This window comes from Dermacentor albipictus, chromosome 3 (assembly GCF_038994185.2).
Source record: "Dermacentor albipictus isolate Rhodes 1998 colony chromosome 3, USDA_Dalb.pri_finalv2, whole genome shotgun sequence".
NCBI classification, from domain to species: domain Eukaryota; kingdom Metazoa; phylum Arthropoda; class Arachnida; order Ixodida; family Ixodidae; genus Dermacentor; species Dermacentor albipictus.
The window spans coordinates 73,677,159-73,701,578 of NC_091823.1; the positions used below are offsets into that span (position 1 = coordinate 73,677,159).

Genomic DNA, 24,420 nt, shown 5'->3' on the forward strand with positions numbered 1-24,420 from the left:
AATACATGTAAAACGCAGAAACGGACGGACGGAAAAAACTTTAATGGAAAAAGGACCTGCGAGGTTGCCAGCCCGGGCTCAGGCCACCCGGGCATTGTGTGCGGTGAGGCATAGCTTTTCCACCGCTGCCCGGGCCCGCTGGATAGCCCATAATTGGTCGTGTAGTTCTGAGCTAGTCAGAGCGCTTAGCCATCGCTCCTCGAGAAGGTCCGGTTCTATCTTGTCCTCTACGTATACTGAACTGATCTGTGTGCACTTCCACAAGATGTGTGCCATGTCTGCGTGTTCGTGTTTGCAGAGCTTGCAGCTTGCGTCTGGATATTGTGTTGAATTTATTCTGTTTAAGTGTACTGGGTTTCGGAACGTTCTGGTTTGCAATCTTCTCCAATCTGTTTCTTGACAACTGTCGAGTTGTTTGTGGGGTTGTGGGTATGCTTCTCTTTGTTTCGTGTAGTGTGTCAGTATGTAGTGGTACGTGACCAGTCTGACCCTGTCGCAGACACGCTTTTCTTACATTTCTTACATTTGAGAGACAAAATTAAATTCTAGTGACTGTTGGAAGCGGAATTTCGATTTATGGTCTGAATATTGTTAAACTAATCTTCAAAAATTCTAAAGCGTGAAAAAAAGAATAGAACCACGAAGTTAACAAATTAATTGCTCTACACCAAGAACAGATATCGCGGTTCTGTAAACAGCATTCATTACATCTTTCAAAGCGGACAAATTCGATGTGTAAATTTATATCTTACGTGAATTCGTTACGTTGTGTACAAGGGTTCTCCAAAAGCTGTATTTTCATATTACTAAAATTTTGAAGATTCACGTGTAACATAGCAATTTTGTCTGCATTAAATGCACTATTAGGTGCAATTTACAGAATTGTGATATCGTTTTTCATTGCTGAGTTACAGAGTTGTAAACTTGATAGTTGTGTTCTCTGATAATTTGCGGTTTTTGCAGTTTTTAATAAAATATTGACGACTTGCATAAAATATTCGAAACCAACAGTCACTAGATCATAAGTTTTTCTTTTAAATGCAACAAATCTCGTAAAATTTATCGCAGTGGTTGCCGCGAAAAACGAATTCTCATTCAACATGTATTTAGATAAGAGCACCCGAGCTAAAGCTTCCTCTTAACCGATTCCAAGGCAATAGTAGGTTTAGCGTCAATTTGACATAAAGCGGGCACGTACCCATATTCACGACAGAGTGGAAATACTTGCGTAGTATGAAAGGCAAAGTTGTCGCGATGCATCGACAATTGTCGTGGTAGAGTGACCTCCGCGAGCTAAACTCCCCCAGACGGGGACGAATCTTTCAACTGCGAAGATGTCGGCTGGATGGTAATTTTTCCTTTTCAAGAACCTTGCTGCATATTTCTGTTTTCCACAGAATTGATTTGCTCTACCTCCTATTCTGTGGACAAGAAGATTTCTAAAACTTTAGCGGACACAACACCGTAACGGGAGAGGAGACTTAGCATGCATTTTTCTTTTCTTTCTTTCTTTATTTTTAGAAGTTGCCCTGAGCCCCCACCTTATGGGGGATACAGTGTTAAAGACGCACTACATTAACTGTGAATTACTTTTAGACGCAGCACACAAGCAACTGCAAGCTCGAAACAGTACAAACTGGCAAGCAACGTACAGCGACTTTTTTAACGACTTTGCTGTTGCCGATTTCCTTTGCTCCAGGAACTGTTTCAAGCTCCTCTCTATGTCCTTTCATACCCAGTAAAAAGATTTTCAAGGGTATGGCCGGTGAACAAAGGGCAAAAGCCGTCGAGAATGCGTCTACATTCTTAAACTAAATAACCAATGTGAAGTTTTCCTTCACTGTTTCTGTGGGCTGCGTTTATTGTTTGTTCGTTTTTATTGCTCAGTGATAGTACCCAGTCCAGGTCGGTAAAAAAATGCAGTTTTTATTTGTTATCTTCTATATATTGAAATATTATTCTTTTTATTCGTGGTTCTGATGGACATGCTTTTCCTGTGTTGGTCTGTCCATGCGTGATTCTGGTATCTGGTTCGATCGCGTGTCACCAGTTTCTGAATGTGGTCAGCCTGCGTGATACGGCAGTGTTCTGCGCATAAAAAGGCTGGGGCGCTATAACGTAAAACTATTCCAAATTTTCCCTTTCCAATTCTGCCATCAGTCCTCCACGATTGGTCAAAAACTCTTTTTGACCACACCCACTTAACCTGTCTGTCACGCGACGCCACAAAAACCGCAATAGGTCCCCATCTGATATGACGTGTACACACTGATTATGCATGATTTGATTGAAAAAAAAAAGAAAAAATAGTTATTTCTGATTCGACCCCTTTTCGCCATTAGCCCTCGGCTATTGGTCAAAAGTTTTTCGGGCTGCACCCACTTCACCTGCCTGTCACGCGGCGTCACAAAACCGCACAAACTCACCCCGTCAAAGTGACGTGTACGCGATGAAGATGCAATAATATGCCGAACAAAACTGAATTTTCTTTTGAATAGCCGCAGGCTGCCTCGTTCAGAAAGGAATAAAAGATGGCTGCCGCCGATCGCTCAGGCACTGGCGATTCGTACCTGCCGGAGAGCATGGGTTTAATTGCCTATAGTAAAACTTTTTGCGTGGCCGTGTAACGTTTCCGAACTCTTTTGGCAGGTTTACGACCTCGTTCTGCCAACTATTCTTTGCCGAGGATCTGTTTCAGCATCATACTTAAGCTTCCCTTCCATGCCGCCGCGATTTTAGACAAGACACCACAAACTAAGAAAGAAAAAGCGGACCAATCGCAGACGCCAGCACCACCCTCTTCATCCGGTTATCGATATTCAATGCAGTGGCTAGGCCCCATCGAATCCCTCTGCACTTGATCATGCTCCTCGTCTCTTGTGAGCCCATTATATAAGACAAGCCACTCAGTGTAGGTAATGTTATTCGTTTTTTAAGCAAACAAAAGTGACCTCCTATGAACGAGGAGGGCGTTTGATTGGTCTGTTCAGACAACCCTGCGGGTGACCGCCCGATCCTTGCGTCGGCGGTTACGCAAATTTGACGTCAGGAGATTGGAATAAAAACATTGGAATAGTTTTACGTAATAGGGCCACTGGTCTGAGCGCAATAAGAAAACATTTGTAAGTCAGCGTTCGTACAATGTTTCTTCTTTTTTTTTTGCGTCTTGTCGCCATCCCAGTCGTGCTGCATTTTAACCAAGCGTAAACCTGCTCGCTCAAATGAAAGGTTTACTGCACGGTGCTTTACTGTCGTATGTGGATAGTATCGATCGGACTACGACAAAACGCGGTTATTGAAGAAAGACGGAACAGTACAGGAACTCACATTCTCAAACCAAAACACAGGGAAGAAACGCCGTTGGGTGATGTCTTCGAAGAATCTGCAAGAAGTGAAACAAAAGGCACTGCACTCAGAAACGCTGTAAGGACCAATGTCAGTGTACACTTTTGGTGTTGGGATATCTGACTATAAACGTGACTCGATTCGGGCGATTTGACAGACATGTGTGTTTTTTGACGTATCATCCACATCACGCAGGCAACGTTGTAGTAAAAATGTCATCGAGGCACGGCTTAAGTATTCCGGACAAGTTTTATATTTCCCTAACCTAACGTCTTGTGACACTGAGTGATTACGATCGATTTACATAGTTTGGGCATGTAAACAGAAAACTTAAAGTTATCGGGCCAACTCGTGCGGCTTCAACGCGACACGATCGCTCTGATTAACTCTAGAGGTGAGCGACCGGAAAACAGGAGGATTGCCTATATAAACAAAGCTTAAGAGAAAGTGGCAGAGCCTATATAGCTGCTTTGATAAGCCAGTTTTGATGTAGCCACCACGATACATTGAAACGCTGATGGCAATTAACGTCTTTTACGCCCCATTACATTTGGTAGCTGGTTTCTGTAGCATTGCATAGTGCCAAGTGTACGTTTTGGAGTCCAAATTAAGCCACTGCTACAAATTCAGGTGAAGTTGGAAACGAAGTATTGCATGGGAGTAGTTTCAGAATTGTTCGCGTATGAATTTACGCCCCGTATCGCAATTCGATGATGCCTGAAAACACTTTATATTTCACATGACCTCGTGGCGCCGAGGCCAGTTGTGAAAAGGCGTGCGCCGAAATGAAGACACACAGAATCCTTCTAAAATTGCAGAATGAAGAAATTACCAGAGTTATATTAAGTGCTGTGGCTTCAGAGTTTGACGACGAGCCATCAAGGTGCGCGACAAATGCAGTGGGAGGGGGGTTCAAGCGCGTGTGACGAGAACGCACGGGTTAAGGCTATATGATGCATAAGACGATAAAATACCTTTTTTTAAACTTATGCACAGGGCTCAGACTTCAGAATTGATTAAAGAACGTCAGCTGAATTTGTTCAAATTGGGAATATTCTGTAAGGGCATTGTGCTAGCTGCATATAGCTGCCTCTACTAGGTCGCCTTACACGTAACGTCATTTAGGCTCCAAGACACCTGTTCGCTTTGCCTCTTTGCAAAGAGGCGATTCTTATGCTACTGTGGGTTCAATAATATTATAAAAAGATCTTCTTCAAACTAGTACCGAAAAAAGAATTCACCGATGATCACCATACTCCCTAATGCGAAATTTGAGCGCAGCTGTATACGTGTTTTCATTTCGCGATATATTAGCTGGCGCGGAAAATCTGTCTCGCGCGACGCGTTACAAACGGAGCAAAGTGTGGCGCGACTGCGTCGCTAATCTGTAGTTCGAGAAAGCCAGCGCGCGGGTGAAGCGTGGGCACAATTCACAGCAGCAGCCGCAGACAGGCCCCCAGACGACGATACTCTGTCGCCATCTCGTAGGCATCGTCGCCGCACTACGCTTTTCATCTCATGTTTTCGCCTTACCCTCCTCCGCTTTCCGCCTCATGGTTCCACTGCACCTTCCTCTCCGCTTTCCTCCTCGCGCCTGTTCGCTCTCGCCGCTTTTCACTTTTTCATATTTTCGCTGCGCTGGTTCGCTCGGTTACGCCGACGCTCGCCGCAGGAACGGGCGCATATATGAGCGGCGCTCTAAAATTTGTCAGCTTTCTTATTTCTCAGACGTTGGATAATCTCTTTAAATATGGCGGCGGCGTTGATGATGACGATGGTGCTTCGGGTGAGGTTAGCGTAACAGACTTGGCGGGCAAGTGCTTCGCCTGAGTGCCTCTTTCTGTGTCGTGAATATCTGTCACCATGAGTCAATCAGTCCACTCTCTCGCAGAAATGCGAGAGAATGGACTGATTTCTCATGAACACTTTCTTGCGGACTTTCACCGGTCCTTCCGGAAAACTGACTCCGCATGTTCGTGGGGAAATCCCGCTTCTTCTCATGCCGCCCAAAAGCCTCTTGCTTTCAGAACAGAAGCGCTTGCAGGATCAGATCAAGTGCCCTGTGTAGTCCACTTCGTCGCACTCAGTGCAGTATGAAGCAGCACGGATGACCTTAAACGCCCACGCAGGAGTGCAGGCCGATCCTGTTCTTACTTTGTGCAAGAGGAGTCCGAAACCGAAAGCTACGGACTTCTTTAAATATGCTTTCAGGAAGAATTGGCCGTTATTTCCCGGACAGAGAAAGAGAGAGAGAGAAAGATGACAGAAGAGAGGAAAGGCGGGTAGGTTAATCAGACGCACGTCCGGCTTGCTACCCTGTCCTGGAAGAAGGGTATTTCCCAGGAATTGCTCATTGCTTACGTTCTTGGTCGTGATCTTTCCCAGAAATCGATCATTCATCCCAAACTTAGCAGTGCATAAGTCTTTCCCGCAGCACGCTGACGGCAACCATTGGTTCGTCTGTGCCACCGTTCGCTCCAGCATTCTTCCCTCCCAGCAGACACTGCTCGACGCGAGATCCACCATTGCGCGACCGCGGCGGCGTCCTCCCCGTTTTCGAAACAAGTTGCTATCCACAGGGTGCATTTCGCGCCTTTACCTGGGATCAGACACTTATATTAACGGATGATTGACGCCAAAAGTCTGACATCGCCATGAGGTGATCGGAGCCTCCCGGACGCGATGACGACCGTATACAAGTCGTCCTCGCGAACACCAGGGTGGCAAACGCCTTTCCTATGCCGCCACAGTCACTCTGCTCTTATGATGCCGCAGGCGAGCCCGCGCCGTCGCACTTTCGTTCTCCAGACCGCCGAGCACTGTTTACGCCACTTCGGTGGAGACTCGGCAGGGCTGGTTGTCTGCACCACGGCCGCTCGATGGAAAGAAGGTGTCTGTACAATGCGTTGGGCTTGACAGCGTGTTTGTTCAGTGTGTCAGATGTAACGGTCACTCCGTACTCCACGAGCAGCGGCATCGGGTCGTCGAAGTGACGTTATGCTGGCCTCAAACCTTTCAGCAACCAAAAAAATAAAATAATTGGTATCTGTGAATGACGTCAACAGATACCATTTACGACGTCCTTAGCCCTTTCCCAGAGCAGGGCTGCGGACTGGATATTTATCTACCGGTTAACAAGCCCGTCTTTCGCATCTCATTTATATCTCTCCATCTCTCTCTCTCGGTGGTGCTTGGTATCTTTAGCTGCGTAACCACTGAATATAAAGGATGCATGTAAAAGAAGAAAACAAGGGGGGGGGGGGGGAGGGGGACATGATGTGCAAGGGCATCCCAAGGAAAAGGGGGAAGCGGGGCACGGAAATTCAAAACGACGAGCAAAACGAGAACCAGGTGAAAGCGGGAGCCAACGTTTCAACAAGTAGACTTGTCTTCTTCACGGACATGCCAAGGAATTCATCTCTACAGTATACCGCTTTTTGTGCGCTGAGGGCACTTCGTTATTGAGTTACAGGCTGCTGCAGAAGCTCGGTGACCGTATAATAAAGCTAAGCCGCAAGCAGAAGAAAACTTGGAACAATCTTTTTTTCTCTCTCTCTTCTTCACTACAAGCCTTTGCTTTGTCTCTGAGGAAATTATATGAAGCTTCCTTTGTTGCAACATGTCACGTTCAGAAACACAACTCTTTCCTAAATATTTCGGGGACTTTTTGTTCGCAGTCGATGATCAGACACGGATGAAAAACAAGGCTGTAGGAACTCACGTGTTATCATGATCGTTCGCCTTATTCGCATGACATGATCGATAGCTTTCGTAGTGCGTTTTGCTGAAACAAGTTGGTAGACGAAGAGCCGGCCAGCTGAAGACACGCAACAAGGCTGCTTCCGTCTTTTCTCAGCCGGAGACAGGCGTTTCGAACAGGAAGTGCGCGCTCCATTTCCTTGGGGCGCCGCGTTTTGTGGCTATTTCTGGAAGGAACCGCCAATGCCCAGTTCGCACGGGCAGGCGGCGGCGCACGTTTCTATAGGAACGGTCAGGCCGGTCAGGCCGTCAGTGAGGCCTTTTTATTGGTGGATTATTTTTCTTCCGAATGGGCTACCAGCGAACAAGCTCCGACACACTAACCAGCAGAGCGTTTTGCGAAAGTTAGAATACCATATTTTCTAGAATCTAAGCCACTTGCTTCCGGTACATGATGATGGAAGTCCATACGGGCTCCCCGATTCAAAGCAAGTAAAACAGGCTGTCGACGCAAGAGTTGCCATTGCTTGTTGGTGGAGGATGGGAACGCGTCTTCCCTTATAATGTTGTTCCTGCTACGGTACGGCATGATTTGTTTGATGACAACGTAAATGTCGGTCAACTGTGTCCCCTTGTCGGCAGCGACGTGAAAGGGTTCAGCAGGAGTGCAGCTCAACCTTTTTGAAGATCTCAAATAAAGGTCGTGAAGCACAACAACCACTGAGGCAACATGTGGTGAGGCAGAGCTTTACAGGACCAAACATTCAAGGAAAGCACGTCTGGTCAGATTTCGCTGATTTTATCTACATTACCGAAATAAAGTGCGCCTACTTCTTCTTCGTCTAAAGACGGTTGTTGCGATCTCAGACGAATGTAAATTTTTCACCTTTCCTCCCTTTCACTTGAGCATGTAGGCGACTGTCATTTCCACCTGTGAGAATCGTAGAATGCCGCCAATGGCGAGCAGCGACAAGTGATGACCAAGAGTCTCCGCTACTTTTGCCACAATACGCGTCAGATAGCCTATAACTTTCTAAAAAGGGTATTTTGCTTATCGTGGGACACTGTCATATATATTCGCATGCCCGCGCTTCGTCTGCTCACGCTATGCAGCAGTTGAGTAGAGGATCGGATATCGGGAACCTGGCCTGGTATAATCTAAGGACAGGACTCTTTTCGCACGATTATATTCCTTCCTTATCACCCGTCGCTCACTGTTGGTTGATCCTGGTAATAAAGTAGGCGGAGCGCCGCTCACACCATTGGCAATGTGCGGGAAGGTACGAAACTGGAATAGAATCGTTGCAACATCCCGCGGAGCTTAAGCCTCATAAATGATTTGAATAGTGCTTGAGTACTTATTTAACAAATCGTTCTTTAAACCATGTGTGGTTTTAAAACAACGTATTATAGCTGTTGCCATGGTCAATCACAGCACGAATAATATATCTCGCATCATTCTACTGTCAGGGGATCACAAACTGCTGATTAGCTACATGGAACAAGAGTGACGTTTTTCTTTTCTGTCTTTTCATTTCTCTACATACACTAACCGACCTAGCCGTCTTATGCACCGTAACATCTCAAATGAATGAAAAATGAAACATTGACAGCTACCCCCTTCAAAAAAAAGAAAGAAAGAAATAAAGGAAGAGCTGCAATCACGCTGCTTTACCATTCCTAAAATTGCGAGCTTACTATACTAGCCCATGCCTCCATTCTGGTCAACCAAACGTGCTGCTTCTGGTGTTTAAAAAGGATGATGCAAAAAACTGAAGACACTCGTGTGTAGGTCATTTGATTTTGTGGGACCACTAGACTGTCTCGCGCCCCGTGATGTTGTTGTCCCTCCTTGGCTCTCGCGTCTCCTAGAATCTGGCTTCCAGGCACAGCATGTGCGGCGCCTGTAGTTGGTAGTTGCGCAGTGCTACGAGAGATGGCGCAAGTGCTCCCATACTGACGCTACCTGACGGCGGGGGTAATCGTGCGCGAGATGAACTATAACTTTTTTCTTTATTATTGACTTATCTCCGGCGGCGGGAACTCGGCGCGCGCTCGTGAGACAATCGGCAGGACCATCCTACAGACGTCTTGCCGTTCGCTCGTATGCGCCAGCTAGGTTGCTTATTACCGCGACAGCGTTAAAGGCCCTGTGTCGCAGAAAATCCGGCGTCGGCGTCCAGCGTCGAACGTCGTTTCGGCAAACAGATTTTCAAACCACCCACACCCAGGCCCTGTGTGTGGCGCAAGAAAGCCACTGAAGTAATTGGATTTCTCAAGCTAAAATACACAGACAAATCGTAAAGTACGACTTACACTCAACCTACAGACATGATAGCGTCGGATTGTAATTTGACTATACGAGAATACATAATCCCCTTACGCGAAAACTCAGATACCCCTTTTCCAGCGTTTTTATCATTTATAGACCGGTCACGGCGTCCGCCATTTCCGTGCGCCGGCGCCTGAGTATCTCGGAGACCACGGAGCGGCGCGCCCGGTTCCTTGTAATACCTCCAGATGGCGCACGCCTCTGCCGCATCGCGGCCCATGCAAGAGGCCGCGTTTCTACCAGAAAGCCCGCCTTCGTGCATAGCGTTCGCGGCCAGCGTTTCCCGGTAAACATTAGAGTTACGTACGTTCCAGTTGCCGGGAAGCGTGAGAAGCAGTCAGACTTCCTTGAATGCTATCGCGTTCTACTGTTAAAGGCGAAGCTTAAGCATCGTTCATCTCTTTTTATAAAAGGTGCAATAAAGGTATTTGGTTTGTTTCTACTACTGTGTTGTTTCATTTCTACAACAGCACACGTGGGACCCCACAACATTTAACGGGATTTTAAGGACAAGAAGGCGGTAATTTTCTTAGGGAATATATAACAGCCCATGTTTTTTTTTCTTTAGGACGTGGAAAGGACTCTCGTGCGAGGTTAAGCATCAAATGCAAAGCGCGAAATAAGCAACGCATTTCGGCAAACAATTTAGAGCAATAATAACATGGCGGATTGAGTCCCCGATTTAGTCGGTGGACAGCCGTGACGTGGCTCAGTAGCATCGAATGGTGTCGCGCCACAAGGGTGCAGGCAAGTGCCCACACAGATACCCCTACGTTGTTCATTTTTCAGCGAAGCTGTATAGCTCTACCGTTCAAGGAAATTTTCGTACCGTAAGCAGAAATCTCCCCATGCGTGGGCCGATCCCGAAGATAGTGCAATGACGGGCCGACCCAGGACGGAGGTGCAGTTCGCCATTAAGGAGCCCACATACAAATTCGCTGGTCATCCTTCTTCACAGAGTGGAAGGGCACTGAGTTTTTTTTCTGCCTCTTTCTTTTTATTTAATTCCTTTCACTCATTCTTTTTCTGCCACCTTCCCCAGCACAGGGTAGCCAACCACAGATATCATCTAGTTAGCCTTTCTGTCTTTAATTTTATGCACGTATCTGCTCGCGGCGCGGCTGGTGTAGCCCAGCCACGGCGCTCTTTCGGTCGCCTTCTATACGTCACAGTACATTGAAACCGCTATAGCACGGAATTTGAAGCATAACGCACGTGCGAATTACGGCACTTAATTACAAGAGGCATTGGAGGCGTCGCTTTCAGCGGATTTGTGATGAAACACAAAACGTGGTAGATGTAGTCAGAAAAATGGTCAACTGCATTAGTCCTCGATCGTGCCAGATTTCACGAACGTGAACATGCAGAAAGTGCGAGGTACAATGTGTTTGCAAAAAGACTTGATCATCAGAAAGAAAGAAGCTTCATTCTTACGGAACATCAGGAATGTGGTCGATCCAAACGTTGACTTGAAATTTCGCCACTGCGTTCACGGTAATGCCCATTTTCTGAAAGAAATGATAGAGAACGAGAGCGCTCAGCAATGCTCAGACATTCTTCCGACGACAGCTTATAAATGTTTGTGAAAAAAATCATCGCCAAAAATTTGTCGACACAGCGCCGAGGCTGGCTTTCAACCTCTTCACATTTCCATGCCTGCTCCACGCATGTGACCGACTCAGTGGTGCGCGCTTGTGTGCGTAACAGTGGAGAGTGTGACCTTATTTCTTCTCCTCTTTCAATTCCCTTTCCCGCTTCCCCAGTGCAGGGTAGCCTACCGGGCTCAGCCTGGTTAACCTCCCTGCCTTTCCCTTATGACCTCTCTCTCTCTCTCTCTCTCTCTCTCTCTCTCTCTCTCCACACATACAATTTGCAACTTGCCAATTTAACTTGTCAATCGCGCTTGTAATGCTCTTACATTTGCCACCCGTACCACGACCTCGTCAGTACCAGAAGTGACATCAATTAAAAAGGTAGGGGTAACGCTTAAGCAACTATACATCGACAATATCGGCAATATATACTATATCGAACTTAAAACGCAGAGATGAGAAGCTAAATACGCGCGGTTGCGAACTCTGGGAGATGCCACGGGCAAGGACTAATTAAACATACCAAATGTAGCGCTTTACATTACCGTCTTTTCTAAACAAAATATACACTGTGTAACTTTCATTATTGTGCGTTTTTCTTGCCTTTTCTTTGTTTCCCCAAAAATGGAAGAAATTGTGTTTTTTGAAACAGCGTATTTACCGAGTTGTGCATTGCAGTAGGTTTTGTGTGACACATTTGTCGATTTCATTTGTGTACAATGTGCATTAGTAATTAGCGTTAATTATTTCGCCTTCAATTGTACGTGAGTGCTATATGTACTACATATACATTGTTTCACATGAATTCATTTTACACATATATGTATATATATGTATATATTATATATATGTATATATTATATATATGCATAATGGTCTGTCACTCGTGCTATTGGGACTTAGGTAATTCTAGCTTAACATATAACACCTAACCCTATGCTCTGTCACTGCTTGTTAAAAGGGGCTGCGGACCTTGTCAAGCCACAAAAAGGCTTTTTGTTCGCGGTCCTCAACATTGTGGTGTTGAAATAAAGTGAATTGAATTGAAATTGAACTTTACCAAACCTGCAATTGCATAACGTTTACACATGGATTCAACAAACCACACTAATTTAACGTGGAATGAGTACGTTTTGCTCGACTGGCTCTCACTCTTATAAAGCGCATAAGAAACAAGACATGCGGCTATTCACCGCGATATCAAGCTACTGGTGGCAGCGTCATCGCCGCATTATGTCGATAGGTGCTCGGCGGTACGCATTGGCATGGACACGTCGGCCCTTCATTGCGAACGATTTTATGGTAATGAAACACGCTCGCTGCAGTGAACTGATTGTATATGGCTCTCAAATGCCATTTTTGCACGACATGCGCGGAAACTTCTCGCTTACTTGAAAGAAGCGCGAGCTGCCATTCAAATGGGGGACTCGCGCTGAGCTGAACAATGTTTGCTTCGGCACTTCTTTGGGATTTTTGTGTGCTTGTTTCGTCGGCGTTCCACTCGGTTAATATTGCTGTGCAACTTAAATATTTTTCTGCGAATATTGCACTGGTTATAAAGAAGTCAGCATCTCTCAACAGCGAAGTTATAGTAGCAAGGTAATGCATCTTACATCAACGATTTGAGGCATGTATCCCTGTTTCTGGGTATTTTTTTTTTCTTTCTACTTTTCTTGCGAAATGCAACGAGTTAACGAGTTCACTTAAAGAAGGTATAGGCCACTTCGAGTGAAAATACGATAGCCGGATCGGTTAGTTTGCTTCAGACTAGAATATTTTTATCGCAGTAACACTAAAACCCTTAATTTAAGCACAAAGCATCCTCACCATATCCAATAATCCTCACCAATATCCTATTTTAGCTTTCCTTCTCTACCAGCTAGTCAAAATACAAAAGCTCGCGCTTTACTTGCGGGCAAAATAAACTTACCCTCGTGGCATCAGAAACACATAGTAAAAGAAAACATCAGAGGCATGCCGCGTAATCACTAAGCGAGAGCTCTGCAATTTTCGCGGTTATCGTGATGGAGTTGTAATATAAAGTCTATAACGCGATGATGAATTCGTCACATTCTCTTCGTTCTTTTTCTCCTTTTTCTTTGCTGCTGTGTGATATTCCCGTCGCCTCGTTAATGTTGCGTGGTATCACAGAGATTACGGAACGTTCGCCACAGAAGCAGTTCTGTATTGCGTGTTTGTGTTCTGTTTTTGGCTATAGGCTTCCGTACATTTTTGTTCTGCGTTAACAAAAACCTTCGGCAATGGCTCATATGCCCCTATAAGGAAGCAAAAAATGCAGTGGCTCATACCCCTCGTAAAACAGGGGCGCTATATATATATATATATATATATATATATATATATATATATATATATATATATATATATATATATATATATATATAGCGGGCGTACCTGACAACGCACGGGGAAATCCAAACTAACCGTGGTTCAGCCAGCGCCCACCAGGCGGCGACTCTGCTCGATCTCACAGCCAATCGGGGCGCGCGTAAAGGATGCCGGTGAGGGCGACCGTTTCCACCCTCCTCCAGCCCTGATGTTCCCGACAGGTATCCGATATCCGAGCTAGTCCAGAAGATTTCGCTACCTGAAAGCAACACCTTATGTGTTGCACCGATAATGTACCGTTTGTACAATAAAGTTCATCTTCCTATCTCTCTCTCTCTCTCTCTCTCTCCGAGCTAACAAACAGAATTAAATTAATTTTTGGTTGGAAGTTTCTAACTTGAATGCCATGAGAAGGAACGCTGCTCACTCACCGGCTCAATGTCCAAGTACATCTGATGCTTCTTTGGGTCCGGTTTGATTCCCTCCAGGCGCATCTGGTAGATCGGATGTGCGTACAGGTAGTGCGGGAAAGAGATGATCACCGGCGCTCCTGCAGGTGCGCGACAACATTAATTTACGAGTACAACTTCCCCGAAGGAATTAGGCTTGAAGATGATGAGGCACATCAAACAGTGTCGGGCTAACTAATGCAATTTTCTTATCGAAAATGCACATGACCTGCCCCAGCCGGCGCCCATTCCTACATTTGATGCAGCTGACTGCACTCGACATCGTTTTTCGATGGGGCCGAAATGCGAAAACACCCGTGTGCTTAGATTAAAGTGCACGTTAGACAACCCCAGGTGGTCGAAATTTCCGGAGTCCTCCACTACGGCGTGCCTCATAATCAGAAAGTGGTTTTGGCATGTAAAACCCCATAATTCAATTCACCCGATATCGTTCATCCACGACATGATTGGAGCGCAAGTGATTGACACCAGCGTTTTCCCCACAGCTCTTCTGCCTGGCGCATTAGATTGGCCTACTCGTGCCGTTAGTACATGGTCCTGTTTCGCCCGTGATTTTTATGCGAATCAAAGATTATTGTGAACACCGCTGCGATATACTTCTTTCTCTATACAGCACGATGATGAAAAAATTGGAGGACGCTTAAGCTTCGCCTTCAAGAGTGGGACGCGACAGCGTTCCCGTCGACCCGCCAAGGGGTATAAGACAATGCGCTACGGCACAGCAATCAGTTACGATGCGCCCCGCATCGGACTTAGCGCCCACCTATCACGCGGTGAGCGTCGAGCAACGCAGCGTTGGGCGCGGCAACGAAACGTGCGCCTGAGCGAACGAAACGAACCAAAGAACTCGGTGTCTCGGAGGGAAAACGATCTGCGCCAGCCAAACGTCGTGATCGGCACGCGCAGAGAGATAGATAGTAATCTAAACCGGAAGCACGGCGAAGCGTCGTCAGGGGAGAGGGAGTCCCGCGACGCGCCTGGCAGCGGTCCCAATGCGCGCGCGGCGCGCCTCCTGTCGGGGCAGCGCCGTACATTGAGAGGAGGGGGTCTTCTGTGTTTGCCGCAAGATGGCTCTGCGTGTGCGGAAAGCGCAGAAGAAATGCAGCGGAAACGCACTTCGCAACTCGTGTAATTGTGACTTCTGTACGTTACATGTTCATAATTACCGATATACACCGCAGTATAACTTTCCACGGCTCGTTTCGAAGGCAACACCGCATTCACTAGAGGCGCGTTTGCACCGCTTGGAAGCATCGAACTCGTGGCTGAGTGGTAGCGTCTCCGTCTCACACTCCGGAGACCTGGGTTCGATTCCCACCGGGCCAATCTTGGAAGTTGCTTTTTATTTATGAAGCGCCTGCCGTGATTTATCGCTCACGGTCAACGCCGCCGACGCCGACACCCGACGCCGACGACACCGGCTTTTCTGCGACACGAGCTCCTTAACGCTATCGCGTTAAAAACTTGTATTCCCTGACCTAAGTGCAGTATGTCGCCTCCTAGGCGCTACTGTCCTGGTTGGCGATACGCGTACTTCGTCGAACCCTCAGTAATACCTGAAGAGCGATGCAAACTAAACAGTGTCATCACCAGTGTCAACGCCGCTTGTCAACTGTCACTCCAAGTGTGCTTTTTGCCAACTATACATCGCGCGTTCGCAGCCTTTGTCACGTCGACGGGTCTTCCAACGTCGCGAAAGACTTGCAATTCTTTCAAGGTGTATGTGCGTGCCTAGATCCCGGTCACCACAATTGGCTTTCCAAGTGTCCCCGGTCATGCCGAGGGGGTACGCTCTCTCACCATGCGGCGTTTATGTAGCCTCTTTCTTTGTCCGAGCTACTTTCCCCCCCCAAAAAAATATTTCACAATTTCCATATAGAAAACAGCTTACTGACCGACTATCATCCGTCAGCAAGGTACCAGCCCTCCGAATGTCCTTACGCGGATAAAGGCTCATTATAGAATTCGCGTAAATGAGCTCACTGCACTAAGACATCCACGCCGTATGGGGATACACCACCTCTGTCCACGTGTCCCATGTACTCTGCGCCAGTCAACGACGCCAGACCGTCTAGGAGTGATCGGGGGACTCTGGGCGCTGCAGCGGTTTTCGCGGTGAGCGGTCGCGAGTAATTCTGTGCCGTGCGAGCTCATCACACCATCATTCCTCCCTACACTTCATTCGAGAGGCGGGTTTTAACAGTCATAGACAAGCACGTACTTTTCTATGCCATGCGGTGCCAGTAAAGAAACCAGCTCGTAGTCCTTGTTTGAGTCACGTGCTCAGCCTAATATGTACGTGAGAGCTGTATTACGAAGTTGCAGAGGCCGAGTGGCAAATTATAAAGTGATACCAGCAAATCACACTTCTATCACAAGAGTGACACTTTCTCCCATTCAAGCATTGCCGTCTGCCGCCGTGTGGAGCGAATGCCAAAACAGTTGCATCAATATCACGCCCATTCCCCGGCTTTAAATACATTCCTGGAGATAACGGGTCTTGAACTGCCGGAAGACAGGTGAACCCCTGTCGGCTTGTGATCGATGCGTCAGAAGAAAGCCAGGCCATGAGTGCAAGCGTTACTATGGCTTACTATGGCCATACTATGGCTTTATACCAGAACAAGGAAGTTCTGTGTTCGGCTACGATTTGTGATGCGGTTCTGCAGAGGTATATAACGTATACACGAACGCGTCCAGACCCCTTTGGGGATAAACCTTGCACACAAGTGCCGCCCGCATATACAAAATAATTTACGTCCACTTACTCGTACATCGTGAATCCGTCTATGCCATCCCACAGTGATGACACAGATACAAACATTGGCGTGTTTTGACATGGGTGGGACAGTTGAGTCTGTACTTTTTCCTATTCAGGGCGTGCACAATATGTGCAGAACGCTATAAGTGTTCAGTGCCGTAAAGGTCACACGTCCCTGTGTGCCTGTAAATACTTGAAATTCCAGGAAACCATCCCGTGCGCAAAGTGCTATACCTCGAAGGACCAAAGCGTCGCGGCAAGCTACTCGTGTTGCATTAGCAAGCTCGAGCGAGCTGACCACGGCGGAACACTGCGCAATAACAACCCTCACCCCCGGGGAGCTTCCCGAAGGTCACAACCGCACTCACCCTTGACGCAGGCGGAGACGTTCAGGCCACCATTGGGAAGGCACGTGCTATCGCAGAAGCAGTGGCTCTCCTGGGAGCTGTAGTTGAACATCCGGGGACTGGCGTAGTAACGACGAAGCTTCACGCCACGAGTCTCCACGTCACCCAGAAAGTCCATATCGATGGACCTGTCGTCATGCACCGTGTCGCATCAATGTCAGTGAAGTGAAATAGTCGCTTTAATAAGAATTTCCCCAAACAAGACGTCATAAACGCGCTCGAAAAAAAAAGCGATGTCAACAAGTAATAACACCGCGTAAAATTGAAGCGCAATGGTTCCACGCTGAATGCTTCTCGGCAGGCGTGGAGAACCTAAAGGGTATGGGGCACATAGAATAATCCATGCGCACGGGTTGAATCGCTGAACAAACACCTACTTGAAGACGGGAACACGACGGGATGCCACTGTTTTCAAGTGACGAAGTTTAAAGAATTGAACTTATCCTCGCGCGCCAACAACTCTGCGCCACCTTCATTCTGATAGCTGCAATGTAACTAGAGTATAACTTCAATTGTTATGCAACATTATGTTCAACTGTACCTTTCCCGGTGTTCTTTGTAAGGTTATCGTTGTATAGAACACATAGGTGTTGGACTAATCATTTGGTTCATCTCTGAGCCTCATTTTATGCAACGACTCTGCAGTCTATGCTACGCACGCGTAATTAGTCAATATTCATGTGGCTTTAGGTTTTTGTATAATGGTCTTAATGTACACTAGAAAATGATCATAGGTTGAAAGAGCAGCACAAAGTCAGCCTTCAGAGTCAATTTATCTAGGGGCAGAGAACAACATTCGTAGGAACAATAATGACCGTACTAGTTAAAGATCACAAAAGCCAATCTTAATTTTTCAATACACTCGCACACACCATACAAGCACCATACCATCGCTAAATGTTACGGAGACCTCAAGAGGTAATTAGCGTTGAGTATGAGGCCATAGCATGCTGATGTCAAGTGCAACGCCTCGAGCGCGAATGCACTGTACAGCTTTCAATAAAATAAGCGCCAATAAGTGACAGCACACAAGAAGAAAAACAGACAGGACAAGGCGCTTCCTGTCAACAGACAGGAAGCGCCTTGTCCTGTCTGTCACTTTTTGGCGCTTATTCTATCGAAAGCTATGCACCAACTAGCCCCACAACGTGTTTTACTGCAGCACTGTACAGGAGGGGCAATGCATGCCACGCGCATTGACCCGAATAATCGGTCAGCTGCAAGGACAAAGAGCTCGTGTTTGTAAACGCGCGTGTCCCTCCCGACTACAAGCTCTGACTTTGCAAGAGCTCACTGTATCCCGCGCGCAGCACGTTACCGACCTTCTACATTTTCTCATTGCTTTCATCTCCATCGACTCAGGAAATATACGATGCCGTCAGGACTCAGGCTTAACCCTGTTAAACTATCTGACACTTACCTACAGAAATCGGAGACGAACAGTGTTATGTTGTCCTTGTTTTCCAAGGCAACTGGGGGCCACATGTCTCCAACTGAGAATAAATAAAAAAGAAAGAACAGGCAGTGCGTCATTATTTTACTCTGTCGTTTCAAACGCTTTACTCATAAATATTCATCAATACACTCTCTCGACAAACATTCGTTAGTATTCCTTTGAGGTTCGAGGTAAAGCGACGTACCTGTTCCGTTGACCATGCTGCAGTAGCCGCGGTAGGCGGACGTCTCACTGGCATCGGAGTGAAAGAAAAAAAAGCGAAATTCGTGAAATTAGACAAGTGCGAGGAAAACTGTAATCAGTTGTGCTTTATTCCGCCACCAGTCTAAAGGCTTCGCCCAAAATCTCGGACTAACAACTGTTCACTTATCAAAACACGACGAGTTCTGCGTGGAACGAACAACTGGGGTCGCATTCACGAAACTCCACTTTCGTGAACTTTGCCATTGGCAAGATCGCCTCTGCTAATAATATGTGTTCCGCATCAGGAGTGGCTAGATTTTCTCTTATGAACAATTCTAGCGTTAAGAGCTTATACAAGTTCTGGTCTTTCTTTTTTGGTCTCTGTATGTACGTCTGCTCTCTTGGTCATGATCAAGAATTACCAGCACACGACAAATTGTGAGAAACTCGCGAACACGTGCAAACTGCCTTTTGAAGAGTGTAAAAAAGATGCAGCCACAGTGGGGCGCATGAAATATCTTGCGCCTGGTACTGAGGGGGGAGTGGGCGCTAGGGTACAGCACTGAAATTAAACAAATGCACAAGTGACATTCCATGTCGAAAATTACAAAGCGCTTGCAGCCCTAACTTACGTTACAGCTAGTAGGGCTGCTACAGTTTAATCTTGCAATCGTGCTCGCTCGATATTTTTAGTAGGCTCGCCGCGTGGCCAGAGGTGATGAGCCTTCCTACACGATCCTCTTCACGCCATTTCTGGACCCTGCGCGTGTAACGCGGGGGTTCCATAGCCGAGTATACCGTCAAAATTCTGCAACAAATTGCGCGCTTGTAAGCCTTATAACTTCTAATGAGTATGCAGGCTTGAGTTTGGTGAATTACGCCAGCTGTGGCAGAATGAACTCCCTCCAACGCTAAACACCACGTCCGCTCGCATCGACAAACTTACTGCCGAGCTAGCACGCCTCTCTGAATGCCGAGCGAGAGGCTCAACAATGCTCCGATTGCGTCATGCGTGACGCAACATCGACGCAATACTTGCTCGCGACACATGCATGCTCGAGTAATGGCTTCTTTCCTCTACACAATGATACCAAAGTAAGGCGCGTGAGTGGTAAGGTTGCAAAAATATAAGCGATATTAGTATTACGTGTTCTCGTTACGTTTTGTTATATACCTGTAACGTTACATGCTGTTTTAGCAAGACGACCCCCTATGCTGACAAAAGCCCGACCAACGTTTCACGCCGAAAACCGCGGCTCTTTACGCTAGAATACTTCGTACGAGCGAATTCCTGCCAACCCAGATGCTAAACGTATCATTAGGGAGAGCGGCCGACCGATAGCAGATAAAATTTACGAACGAAAAGCTTTTGAATTCGACCGCAGAAGAACTGTTGTTTGTGGACACAGGAGCGTGCGCGCACGCACGCACGCACGCACGCACGCTGTCAGGAATGGTCGTACGGGGTGACAACGTGCCAGCTATTTCAGCCCGCTACACGTGTTCCAATCCAACCGGACGCACTTCAGAGAACCGCGAATAACCGACAGCCACGTGGCGCGGGGTCAGCTCAGGAATGTGCTACCCGGCGTGCCACCCGGGACGGAGCAGAGTTCTACGAAGGCCCTCTGACGTCGGCTTCGGACCTTTACACCTGTGTGTGTGTGTGCGGCACTGAAACCTGTGCGGCACTGAAACCTGTGCAACACGTGTATGTGAGCCCGCCTCCTCCAAAAGGGCGGGTCATCTTCAATGACGTCGAGCGGAGAGGATACAAGCAGCGATGGTCGGCTGCTAGTGCGTGCTCGTCGTGTGCTCGCTGTCATGCTCGAAATGTACTAGTGAGCTGTGTGCTCGTAAGCTGTTTGCTGTATGCGTCGTCTTGCGTGCTCCATATGGGAGTCACGCTAGACTGTCGATGTACTACCTCATGTTTCAACTGTAAATACTGCAAATAATTCCTGCTCGCCTATAGTCCTGTCGCCTCAAGGTCCTCCCTACAACTACCACCGCTCCAATCCCAATGACGCACGCACGCAGGTACACACAGAGACATCGTAGATCCCAACTTTCTTTTAAAGTTCATTGCGATTCATTTATAAAGCATGTTGTTAAAGAGGTGCAAGACTAATCTGAAAGGCGCGCTTACTTTTAATGCACTCTGCAAGAAGAAAAAAAAGAAAGACCAGCAGGAAGAACTGGTTTCCGAAATTCAGCAGCTCGAGCTGTCGTTTCAGCGTCAAGCCTACCTCATACATATACAGCACTGCCGAAGATAACAAACACTGAAACCAACCGAAACACGCCTGTCCCCTTTTTTTTGACGTTCAGCCAATTTATTTTCCCGCGGTCTGTTCCCCTCCGAGTTATCGCAAAAGAATGCTCACTCTCGCCCGTTGAATTTGTCCATCGCTCCGTAGTTGTCCATTCCTTTGGCACCCGTGAAGATGGTGTACTCGCCGTCATCGGTGTCATTTTTCTGCATTAAAGATCAGAGGTTCGCACACCCCATACTGAGCAGTCGGCCCCGTATTAAGACAGACAAATTAACTCACCAGACTTTAATCGCCGGGAATAGAACAATTTTCCTGTTATTTTGGAGAAACTATCGATTAAGGCAAGTGCCTGCAATGTGTATCGTAATTAAATCATGCTGAACTTTTCTACGGAGCAAATTCCATCGGCAAATGTTTCCAGGTCCAACTAGACAACGTCATTTTTAATGGAACAAGTAGAAATATAACACTCTGCTTCATTGGTAGATGGCAGTTTTGACAAAACCATATGTCTACAATAATATACTGTAAGCAAAGATGTGGCCAGAAAAAAAAAAGGAAAGGGGAAGGGCAATTAGAAAGAAGAATGGCGAAATCCCCACACCAGCACCCGGTTACGTCACACACTTTGACAGCATCGTCACGAAGCTTAGTTAACTGCTTATTTCCTAGGCATTAGTTGCACTTGCTCCGAAACTATGCTGAACCTAAGCCTACAAGCTTTCTTTTGTGAATCTTCATCCACCAAAATGGCCCAAATATATGAGACGGTGCCACGGCTTCGGCACCAAATAAAAACAACAAATAAAACAACACGGTCGCCCCTCATTTTTTCCTTTGATATTCAATTTTTTTCCTGCCGAATAAACACTAGTTTTTTTCAGCTATAACCAATGTATGCGAATATAGTGTTCCTCTGTTTCTGTTTAGTGTCAACGTGCACCTTAGAAATAACTGTGCGTACTTTGTGCAGGCCTTTCATAAGTTCAACAAAACTGATAAGAAACCTGTACTCAGCGCCAACGGCAGATTCTCCCGCAAGGGTCATTCATCGTGATACACGATATTTCCTTGGTCACTAGTGTCATTTTTCAGCACGCTGTAAGAGAAATCTTTGCCTTGGGGGCAAACTACGATTTCCCTGTTGAAAAGTGGCAGCTTCACTAAAACGGCAATATTTTCTTAATAAGTAACCTTTTTTTTGTAATAAGAATTTGTCCTGCTAGCTCTAGTCAGCAGGTGCGTTCAAGCAGAAACTTACTAAGAAGCACATTTCTAATCTTACCTGCCACAACTATCACCTGCTGTTGATAACAAAGCATACCTTCCCCTTTTAAGAGAGCACCTTGTGTATACCCTTGAGCTCTGTCTCTCGGTAAAGAAAGGTCCTGATAAACGGAACTCATCTCTCTGGTACCTTGAGGGAGTTCCGTTCCACGAGAGTCCACTGCAAACGTTATTTTTCCTCCTCCTCCTCCTCCTCCTCCTCCTCCTCCTCCTCCTCCTCCTCCTCCTCCTCGATGTGTTCAAATTTTACAATACAGGACGTGCAGCCCTAATCTAGACGAGGTGACCGTCGCCTCAAGCGAAGATTTGTCACTGCGCGTCTGTTTTGCGCCATGGTCACTTTGTAGCCAGAGGTCGTTGCCAGAAAAAACACGCGACATAATCGAGGATCGGCACATTCATAAAGAAAAAGACAGAACACACCATTGCACAAAAAATAATTTCTGCCTTTTTTTTTCAAATGGATAACATCATTTCATGCTACCACGTGTTGCTATTATATTCTGTCTGTTCCTCAATAAAGCTTTAAGTTGAGAGTCGACGCTTGTGCACGCAACGTCTTTTTTTTTCCTAGTTCCGCCCTATCGAAAAACCCATATGCCCCATATGCAATAATCCCATGCGAACATATGGGGCTCTCGTATAAGAACCCGTAAGTTCCTATAATTCTATCATATGAGGCATGTCCCATATGATCCTCATATCTAGTGCATGATTATATAAGGATCCCATACGAAAACTCTTTTATATTGTCATATGTACCCCCGTCTGATGATACGAAGATCCAATGTAAAAACCCGTATGTTCTTATATATTGTAGGGGTATGTCCCACATGCACCTATGATGTGTGAGAACATACTTGTTCTTATATGATATCTCCGCAGGTTCATGCGATAATATTAGCTATGGGGCATGTGGTTTTCTCTCTCTTTTGTGGGATGGGGCAGGGCACTTACTTTCTGTAGCGCCATTTCAGCAGAAATGAACGCATACCAACTAGCCCAACTTTCACTTCCGCCGGAGTTGTGCGGCAGCAGCCCCCGGCAGCAGCCCCCGGCAAGTCGACGATGGCGCGCACTCACCCCGTGCAGCCAGCCGAAGCGTTCGCTGGGCACCGGGTAGCCCAGACGCTTGGCAAACTGCAAGATGCCGTCCTCGTAACCCTCGAACAGCAGCTCCCGCATCGTCTTGCTCACGAACAGCTTGCTTTCCGTGTCACTGAAGATGTCCGGCAAGGCGTCCGCGAAGAAATCCTCCGTCGCGTACCGCACAGAGTGCGCCGACGACTGGAAGAAAGGGGGAGCGAAATTCGCCACGTCATTACCTCGTGACGCGGACAACGCCACGTGTTTTTTTTTTTTCCTAGTCGGTCGGACCTAGCAATAACGTCAAGCTTCGATAGCACGTCATGATGGACGATTTCTGGTAAAGTATATCGTCGTTCTTTAGCTGGAGCTGGAACAAACTTAGATGAGCAATTTTTAGAGTTCCAAACGAAGGGAGTACTTAGTAACGCTCCTGAAGAGGGACGCTAACGGCGGTGAGCAAACGTTAACGCGAAGCCGCGACGCAATGCGCAGTTCAGGCATTAGATATGCATTCCCACGAAACATTTACCATCAACAAAATTACCTTTTACAGGTGCGAAATGTGCACTTTATGTGCCTCTCCACAAAAAACTTATTACAAGCCGCCTTAAGTGCAAAATGCCACATGTTGGGCGTGGTCGAATATTCGATGTTTCGAATACGAATCGAATACTGCACGCTAATAGTCGTATTCGAAAATGAACTATTGGAAATATTCCAATATAAAAGCTAACCAAATGTTTCGAAACAACCGACTCATAAATTCGGATTACTAATGTCCATCTGCTAAACAAAGTATCGCAAACAGTTGGAAGTGAAACAACGACAAAAAAAAATCGAAGCAATGCGGAAACTTAACTTGACAACGCAAGCTTCGTTTTCGGTATTGCGGCTGAAGCCTACATGGCAACCAGTGAGTTCTGCCTGTAGTCTGCCACTTAGTATTCTTTCCAGTCACGTCGTGTAGCAGTTTTACTTTTTACGCTAGAACGAGTGCCGTTCTCCATACAACGGGCCTTTCCACAATGTCCACGCCACACAAGTCCTTCAGCAGCTTTTTCTCCTGTTTCTCCACAACATTCGATAATTTTTTAACAATAACTTATTTAGAGTTTTCGGAAAGCTAACCATACAGCAGCGTCTTATTTTTGGAAAGCTTCCTTGCAACCAGGCT

General features: G+C 46.6%; 1 protein-coding gene across 6 annotated transcripts in view; it reads right to left on the bottom strand.

Moving 5' to 3' along the window:
* Nucleotides 1-24,420, bottom strand: part of LOC135900638 (protein croquemort-like) — a 204,171-nt gene that overhangs the window by 10,504 nt on the left and 169,247 nt on the right. For all 6 annotated transcript variants that reach the window (XM_065430135.1, XM_065430134.1, XM_065430132.2 and 3 more), the window contains exons 4-11: nt 23,241-23,444; nt 20,982-21,073; nt 18,596-18,642; nt 18,376-18,448; nt 16,917-17,083; nt 13,749-13,867; nt 10,811-10,884; nt 3,328-3,382 (exon numbers count right to left, since the gene is read on the bottom strand). In XM_065430135.1, the coding sequence (XP_065286207.1) occupies nt 3,328-3,382; nt 10,811-10,884; nt 13,749-13,867; nt 16,917-17,083; nt 18,376-18,448; nt 18,596-18,642; nt 20,982-21,073; nt 23,241-23,444 (831 nt within the window). The remainder of the gene's footprint in view (nt 1-3,327; nt 3,383-10,810; nt 10,885-13,748; nt 13,868-16,916; nt 17,084-18,375; nt 18,449-18,595; nt 18,643-20,981; nt 21,074-23,240; nt 23,445-24,420) is intronic.